Below are 9,311 nucleotides of genomic sequence, written 5' to 3'. Positions count from 1 at the left end.
TGAAAATTACATTTAGGATTTTATCTGAAAATTTTTATGTATTTCCAAAATATAGAATTCTTTCATTATTTCAAAATTCACGCCAGAAAATGCATGTTTGATATGTTTAATTGTATTTTTTTACAAATCATACGTGGGTAGGATATTTTAACGGGTTATTTCCATCAATTGGGTCTTGTGTACTGCTCGAACCCTTTGATATAAAAATTTATTTTCTTTTTCAATACTATTGATAAAAATAAATTCTTTAGTTGGAAAATGTGATTTAATATTCAATGAACTCATATTGAGTTGATGAATATCAGAAAATGGATGTTTTATTGAAGAGATTGAAAATTGTAAAAATCGAAAAGAGGGAAAAGGGTATGAAACGGTAAAATGTCAGAGTAACACCCGAGGGGTGATGTCTGCATTTTACGTTGTTGTGTTGTGTGTAGGTTGGTGAACAGATATCCATGGATAATATTATTGGTTGCATGTTTATTTCCTTTCTGTTAGCACGAGGTGCTGTTTACATTTCCGTTATGTTATTTATTTTAGGCCGGGTGGCCACACTTGCATGGTAGGAAACTGGATATCCATTCCCAACCTTGTATTGTTAATTTCTCTTTTGTTTTCAAATGAAAATAATATATATATGTAGCTATTTTGTGAGCTGTTAAAGAGTTTGTGAATGCCTGAAGGGATAGTGCATCATATCATCCGGAGTGATGTACTATCCTGGGATGTACGGTAGGGACCACCAAACTCATACGTGGTATTGGACGCGTATGAGAGTGGAGTTACAACTGGAATCCAGGATATTCCTCTCTATCTTTACCAGTGAACTTGTAATGTAAAGGTGGTCGTATACGAATGGTTTGTATATTTGGGAATCACATGCACGCCTGATAGGTATAGACGAAGATGATTAGTCAGTGATCACTAACAATCTATAGTAGTCGAACGTTCTGACACATCGAAAAGATACCCATTGCTTACGGTCACGTCAAACGGCCAGCCTAAGCCGGATAAATGGTCAACCAAACGTGGTAAGTGCAGCGACCGGCCACAAAATCAATAACTAAAAACCAGAGAGAAATTGTAACATCATGTCCCGACTGGGAACGATCCAGTCGTGAATCCCAACACTCTAATTCCAATACTCCACCATTGTGTATTATGTATCTGTTGCTTATTTTGATATATAAAATGAAATCCATGTTTAATGTTTCAATTTGATCAATTAGATTTGTATAAAAAGAGAATGTTATAGTGAGTAATGATGATCGATATAATGTGAGTTTTAAAATGTTTAGTTGCTCATCCCTGACTATATGTACCAGTTAATCGTAGTTTATTCTGTAAAATTTTATATTGTTAAAATGATTTAGTATGCTTATTCGTTCATGTTAGGAGAGGTTATTGACAGAAATTATTTGTTTCCTTACTGGGTAACCATTGTTACTCACCCATTCCTTCCTATTTTTTTTAGCTTCAGAGCCTACAGTTGGCGAGACGGGCATAGAACCAGCAAGTGAGGACCATCTGGTGGGTCAGATAGACGACCAGAGTCCATTACCTGGTGAGTATTGGGGTTATTACCCCTAGTAGTGTCAGTTCCTCCAGATAGTTTTGTGGATCATATTTTGAGCGTTAGGAATTTTGTTAGAGTGAGGAATCTCTTTATAATCCTGTATATAAATTTTCTTCTTCCGCACTCTGATTTATCGTGCGATATTAGACGTATATGAGCTTCCGCTAGTATTATATTTTGAATATAAATATACAGGATTGTATGTCGTTTATCAGGTGCAGGTTGAACGCTTTGGAATGCTAGCATAAACAGAGGAGACCATGACGAAATTTCGAGGTGCCACCTAATACCTTGAGATCTGACATGGGGATTTGTGTTAGCATTTGGCGGGGCGTCACATAGCATATCCCTCTCGATCTTCTTTGAGACTAATAAAAATGACCTAAATGCCATTGCATTTTCATCTTTTGGTAAAAAACCCCAGATTTTTCTTGTCGAAATGGTAAATTATTTTTAAGCTAGACGTCTTCAACCTCTTGAAAAAAAGATGTTTAGATTAATTTTATTAATTAGGCTCTCAGAGAAGACCAAGGCTAAGGGATATGCAATCAATCTGGAAACATAGAAGTGCAACTCAAATATTCAACAAAAGGGTATGTTTAAGTCACACAATTAATTTAAAAATAAAAATATATATGACCAAACCACTAAGAAACTATGACTTTGATTATTCCACATAGACACAGATGTTATAATGACTTTGATTATTCAAAATGTTGACTACTTCCAAGTCTTATAAATAGAATCGCAAGCCCATTATTCATCTTCATCAATCCAAATATAACTAAAACATTAATCCCTGGCGAGTCCAAACCGACCAAAAACAAGTAATGGCTTTCTTTCAATTTCTCTTCTTTATTTGTGTAATCTTCATGAATTGTGAGCTTATCCTTGCTCAATTATACCACTTCTGTGAAGGTGTTAATACTAGCAATAGCCTATTTCATGTTAATGTCAACCTCCTACTCTCTTCTTTATCTTCAAATGCCACCACTACCAAATTTTACAATGCCACCATCGGCCAAAATCCTCCCAACAAAGCATATGGCCTTTACCTTTGTAGAGACGACGTTACCAATGAAGCCTGCAAGAATTGTGTGGAGAAGGCAAGCGAAGATGTCATCCAACGTTGTCCAACCCAGACAGAGCCAACTCTATGGTATGATGATTGTTTGTTAAGGTACTCCAATCGATCCATCTTCTCTACTATGCAGAGTAGCCCGGCTGCCTATTTATGGAATACGAATAATGTCTCAAACCCAGATCAATTTGATACGAGACTGAACGGGTTGATGGATGGGCTTGTAACAAAAGCTGTTGATGGATCTTCCACTGCTAAATTTGCAACGAACGAAATAAACGTTATGAACTTTCAAAAAATATATGGGCTAGTGCAATGCACCCCAGATTTATCTGGATTTGATTGCAACAGATGCTTAAGAGCTGCTGTGGGTCTCATTCCTGGTTGTTGCAGTGGAAAACCATTTGCGATGGTTCTTCAACCAAGTTGTTATTTGAGGTACGATGTATCTCCTTTCTATGCATCACAGCCACCTCCCACGTCTCCACTTGCTTCTCCACCACCACCACCACCATCATTATCAAATAGGACTCAAACGAATTGTAAGTATACGCCTAATCTTTCTACTCATGGATCCAACATTTTTTATTTTTTTTTTGGTTTGGAGGATATATGCCATGCATTCATTTATTTTAATTTGATTTTTGCACTTTGCATCACTTTAATGTGAACCTAAATAGAAATTAAAAATTACCTCTGGAAAGATGATTTAATTTTAATTTTAGAACTCGGTGAGTCACATTAAGATTCTAGGCGAGTCAATTCAACTTGATAGCATTTTGAGTGACTCAATGTACAAGACAAGGATACTTGTATTTAACTTATTTTTCTACAAATGGAAAATAAATATATTTCTTTATAAATTTTCAAATGTTTAAAATGAGCCCTTCGATTAGCACAAAACCCGGATCGCAAAGTTAATCATTATTACGATTAGGAAAGTCATGTTCATCTCTTAATTAATATGGTCATTGCAGCAGTTCTTGGATTAACTAGCACCGTTGTATGAAGTTTGCCAACAACTTGGCTTCAAAATTTCATCCTCACCAATGTGAGTTACTTACAGAGAAAATTAATGTTATTTTCGCAGCAAAGGAAAATCCATTACCAATTATTGCAGTTACAGTTCCTCTTTCAATCATTGCGATAGTATTTCTCTCCACCATCCTTGTATGCTATTGTTCGCGAAAGAGAAGGGCAAAGGAAAAAGTTGATGATGGTAAGTAACTATTTTCCATGATCTAATCTAGTATGACAACATTAATCTAAGTGAATGTGACTATTTATGTGTCAAAAATCTCTAGAAACCTAAATAAGTTGATCATCAAGGTAGCCACTAGCCACTAAGGGTATGAATAATTTTCTACCAAACAGTATCTTGGGATAAATTAAATAGGTTATTGTGAAAAACAATTTCTTGAACAAACATCCACATGTGCTTGTTTGCACGCCTGAATTCCAGTATCCATGATCCTGGCTTGCGATCTAGAACGCAGGGCATGAAGAAAATTAAAATCAATCTATCATAACGAAAAATTCCTCAAATAGCTTTTTTTGACATCACCAAATTTTTGGACATCACTTCCTCTAAAAATCGAACTTTTGAAAAAATTTGCCTGATAAAATAAGTCTACATAATGTACAATATTAATTCATATATTCTATCATCCACAATTACATCACATCCGTCAATTACACATCATACATCCACATTACATATATACAATTTATACCCACATCATATAATCACAAAACTGGCCTTATGCTTGTCGATAGCTACTACAAATCTAAGTTCTTTTTTTTTCCTTCTTTTAATTAAAACATAAGAAAAAAAAAAAAGGGTTTCACAACAAATATCACATATAATTATGATTACATAAATAATAATAATAATCAAATAATCATGATCAGATATATGCTTGAATACAATTTTAATTGAGGACTTTCTGCCCATTACTAACCAATGCAAACAATTCACAAACAATTAAATATTTTACAGATAAAACTTTAAAATCATCAAGTTAAAATATAATTTCTTCTCTCTGTCATTCATCCTCTTTTGTTTTCTCTAGAGAACAGGGTTTTGAAAACCGTTTTTTAAAAGGATGATATGTCCTTGACCATAGTCTCTTAGGAAATGCTATAACGAATGACCTTAATATCCCCATCCCGACCTTTTTTCTAAACCTAATAATTTTAGTGATGGTATCCACCACTTCACAACTACAGCCGCGCACTCACACCGCAAGTCTGGCCTCCACAAATTTCTACTAACACCTTCAACTTCTTAAAATTCTGCTCAACCCCCTTCCAGTTCTTTATTTTGATTTTTTTCAACCTTAAAATGGTAGTCAATTAATTTTATTGAACTCGTTAAATTTTTTTTATCCTCTAATTTTTATAATTCAATAAACAAATCCATTTTTCATTGTATTTACTCATCCACATTCTATAATTTACTTTCCTCAATAAAATACTTTATAGACAAAAAATCTAGAACCTTTGAAAATACGAAGTAATAAAGAGAACAAAAAATGCATGAAACGCACAAGGATTTTCAATGTGTCTACGTTAATGAATCAGAACCAATCTTCTTCACTTAGAAATCAAAGGAGAACAGTAATAGAAAAACACTTAAGGTTTTAATCCCAACCCAAGCCCTAAAACCCTTATACATGCTCAACTCATTTTCCATAGAATCCAACCTAGGCTCTCCCATCAATCGGGTTGAACCCAAGTTGAGTTCGAGTTAGCCCGGCCAAGTTGCAACCCTCTCCTTTTCTATGTCAAACCCTAAAAGAAGAAAATCTTTTTTTTTTAATGTGATTTTTGTTGAAGTATGGCTCAAAAATCAATTAGGCCCGGTCTATGTATGTATATTGTTGGGTCGATCTAAGGTAATTTAGGTTGGGTTTGTAATTTATATAAGTGACCCACTTATGTGATGTTTCTAAAAAAGATTTTGTTCTTTTATTGTAAGAATTTTAATTTCAAGTCTAAATCTTTTCTAGAGAAGAGAGTAGAGAAAGAAAAAAACCTAAGAGATGAGAGGTTGAGAGGTTTGGGAAGATTGAGATCTAGTAGAAATTGAATCTAAGTGACAAAGAGAGTTCTTGTATCGATTTGCCTCATTTTCTTTATAGTGAAATCGAGTTCCAATGCTCATACCTCTGTGGACGTAGTCTTTAGGTGAACCATGTAAAATCTCATGTTGTTGGTATTGTGTTCTTACTTTTTCTTTTGTTTTGTAGTTGTTTATCTTTTTTGCATTTGTTACTATTAGTTGGATTACCCTTCATTGCTATTATCAAATAAGGTCTTGGAAGATGTAGCATATGAGGTGTTTCGTTAAGTACTCAATAGGTGTTTGATCAAATTATTAAGTAAGCTTCACAAAAGTGTTTACATACATAACAATTTTTACAAATTGTAGAGATCTTCATTTATAAAATCGGAGTTTCTAAAATGTGTCTATCCCCCAAAAAATAGAAATCCTTGAAGTATAAAATATCTAAAAGAAAAGATTACCTAATCCCTTTTTTAGTAATGACCCCCCCCCCCCCCCCCCCCAAAAAAAAAAAAAAAAAAAAAAAAAATCATAGATTTGTTGTTGTTTGTGAGGTCTTTACTAATATTTGATTCCCATTTCAAAAAGATGTGGAGGTAATTACAAGTGTGGACTCTTTGCAATTTGGCTTTGATATGATAGAAGTTGCCACAAACAATTTCTCTGATGCTAATAAGCTTGGTCAAGGTGGATTTGGCACTGTTTACAAGGTAATTAACTATTTAAAAATTTATCATGCAAAAAAAAAAAAAAAAAACAATAAAAGTTATGATAATATGACTCACAAGGTGGCATACTAAAATGACTCCTTGAAGTGGATAAGTTCGGGCACAGAAGATCTATATGCCTCGGGATACACGATTGCACTTCCCATAAAAAAATGTATGCCAAGGTAACCATGAATCCTGCGGCAAGCAGATCTACGGTACCCTAATTTGTCATGTTATGGAGTCATTTGAGTATGCCACCTGGCTAGTCATATTATTAACTCAAACTATAATTATACATGCACCTCAAATGTCTAAGATATTAGAAGTTCTTGAAGGACATACGCATTTTTATGCGAATTCACAAGTTCTTTATGTTGTATTTCATTCATATTGTTGTAATATATTTTCAGGGTAGGCTATCCAATGGAGAAGAAATAGCTGTGAAGAGGCTCTCTAGAAACTCTGTGCAAGGTGAAGAACAATTTAAGAATGAGGTTTTCTTGATGGCCAATCTTCACCACCGGAATCTTGTTAGGCTCTTAGGTTTTTGCATCAAAGAAGAAGAGAAGCTATTGATCTACGAGTTTATGCCCAACACAAGCCTGGATCACATTCTATTTGGTTTGCCTCCACTTCCCCATATATTTTTGAACTGTGTGTGTGATAGAGAGAGAGAGAGAGAGAGAGAGAGAGAGAAACATTATTGCTAAATACCTCTATTTTTCCTAAAAATATTCTTTATTTGAATTGTAGATCCAACAAAACGTGCATATTTGAAATGGGAAATGCGTTATCAAATCATAGAAGGGATTGCTCGAGGGCTTCTATATCTTCACGAAGATTCTCGACAAAGGATTATTCATCGAGATCTTAAAGCCAGCAATATTTTGCTAGATGGGGCGATGAACCCCAAGATTTCAGATTTCGGTATGGCAAGGCTTTTTGTGGTGGACCAGACTCAAGGAAATTCCAGCAGAGTCTTCGGAACATGGTAAGTACTAAACTTCATCTCTAATATCAATCAAAATTTTCATGATATCGAGATAACAATCGACGTTACTTTTATAAACTCTTAAAAAGCTTAAAATTAAATTGTCTCTAATCTCAATTGATTTTTTGGTTATTGGATGCAGTGGGTATATGCCACCAGAGTATGTCATAGATGGGCAGTTCTCAGTAAAATCAGATGTTTATAGTTTTGGTGTATTGCTTCTAGAGATGGTGAGTGGGCAGAAAATCAATAGTTTTTATCAATCTGAGCAAGCCGAAAACCTTCCAAGCTATGTGAGTATGATTATTTGGTTGCAGTTTTCATTTTCATATTGTTGATTAATTCAGGATCCATACTAATTTAGTAATTCTCGGCTTCATGAACTTGGATTTAACTTTAATTAAACTTAAATACATGTTGAGTTATTCCAGGTATGGAGACTTTGGAAAGAAGGATCAGCTTTAGAATTGATAGATCCAACATTGAAGGATTCCTTTTCGACAAGCCAAGTGATTAGATGCATCCACATTGGGCTATTGTGTGTTCAAGAAAATGCTGCAGACCGACCAACGTTGGCATCTGTGGTTCTTATGCTTAGTAGCTATTCTGTCACTCTTGCATTACCTTCACGACCTGCATTTTTTGCTCATAGTAGGATGGTGTCCGACATGCCTATGATTAGTAACTCCACACCATCTATGAAGTGTTAGTTACCAAGCTATATCCCCGTCCGTAGTGGAATATTGGTATGATACACAAGTACATATTCACAATTAACAAACAACTTCAATTGTGCATTTAGACTCTGATAGAATGGATTTTTCACATCCTTTTATGTTGGTAATTAAGTAACCTCGAGTTCTTATTTATTTTTGGCAGAATGTTTGAACTGAAGCAGCCAGTGCAACCAAGTTTTTTTCAGAAACTTGTATATTCGACCCTTGAAATAATTTACTTTAAATTTTTATTATCTATGTGTAGTTCTACATACCTTTTAGATGATTATGTGTAAGAGAAAATTCAGAATACATGGGCAACTTTTTTCAAAATACTTGTTCCAGTACATTGTTCATTTTAATTTTGAAAGCTCATGCCTAGCGATCAAGATCGCAAGGCTTTTCCAGTGACAATCTTGTTGATAAAAGGTAGTTAGATCGCTGATATTTATTCAGAATTAAAGTGAAAATCTCACTGGTTTATAAAAGTTATGATCTCATTAAATGGTAGCGAGATCGCTGCTATTTATTCTAAAAGTGACGATCTCACTAATGTTATACAGGTAACAATAGCACTAAAAAAAACATGTTTCGGGAATTAAAATGTATAGTGTACTGGAATAGGATGAATTTCTCCATGTTCAGTGCAAGAAATGGTCATTTACCCTATTTCCAATGTTATTGTAGCCCTTTTCACTTCCTAAAAGGAATTAATTTTTGAAGAACTTACAAATTGAAATCTACATTATAATATATTCAATGAACTGTTAGAACCCAATAATCGTGTGGCCCAATTGACCTACACGGTTTTTAGTTTTTGACTTGCACAACATTCTATACAAAGTAAAGACATCAATAATTAACGGAAATCCCATTTAAATTGGAAATAGAAAGTACTCTTTTAAGTTTTTGAAGGAAACTTTGAAGGATAGGAATCCTATTAAAAGAGGATCTTAAAGGCCTCTATTTTCATCTATTTAAGTGGACCGGCTCCTCATAATAGACGCGATAAAACATAAGAAGATATAGGGTTTTGAATCTTGGTGATCTCCATCAATCACTAGAGCCCTAGCCAATCCAACATAGAGAGGAAAAAGAAGGTGAGTTTGAAAAGTTAAAGAACACAAGGAAGAAGATTCATGAATTAGGGATTTGCTCACATCGAATCAT

General features: G+C 34.3%; 1 protein-coding gene across 1 annotated transcript; it reads left to right on the top strand.

Moving 5' to 3' along the window:
* The first annotated feature begins 2,301 nt into the window (after positions 1–2,301).
* On the top strand, positions 2,302–8,366 carry LOC147390303 (cysteine-rich receptor-like protein kinase 25). Its single transcript, XM_086457508.1, has 7 exons — positions 2,302–3,199; positions 3,748–3,876; positions 6,313–6,434; positions 6,845–7,055; positions 7,188–7,425; positions 7,568–7,718; positions 7,857–8,366. Exons 1-7 carry the CDS (start codon positions 2,407–2,409, stop codon positions 8,133–8,135), a joined length of 1,923 nt encoding a protein of 640 aa, XP_086313634.1. The 5' UTR covers positions 2,302–2,406; the 3' UTR covers positions 8,136–8,366.
* Positions 8,367–9,311: the final 945 nt, after the last annotated feature.

Source organism: Akebia trifoliata, chromosome 11 (assembly GCF_017979445.1).
Source record: "Akebia trifoliata isolate Shusen 1 chromosome 11, ASM1797944v1, whole genome shotgun sequence".
Taxonomy (NCBI): domain Eukaryota; kingdom Viridiplantae; phylum Streptophyta; class Magnoliopsida; order Ranunculales; family Lardizabalaceae; genus Akebia; species Akebia trifoliata.
The sequence above is the reverse complement of the archived record's forward strand: the minus strand, read 5'-3'. Positions and strand labels throughout refer to the sequence as shown.

What these genes read in the sequence shown, in the direction of transcription:
- LOC147390303 (XM_086457508.1), top strand. Translation starts at nt 2,407, where the DNA reads ATGGCTTTCTTTCAATTTCTCTTCTTTATTTGTGTAATCTTCATGAAT. An exon ending in AAAGGAAAAAGTTGATGATG is followed by an intron (nt 3,877 to 6,312) that starts GTAAGTAACTAT and finishes CATTTCAAAAAG; the next exon opens with ATGTGGAGGTAATTACAAGT. An exon ending in GATTTGGCACTGTTTACAAG is followed by an intron (nt 6,435 to 6,844) that starts GTAATTAACTAT and finishes ATATATTTTCAG; the next exon opens with GGTAGGCTATCCAATGGAGA.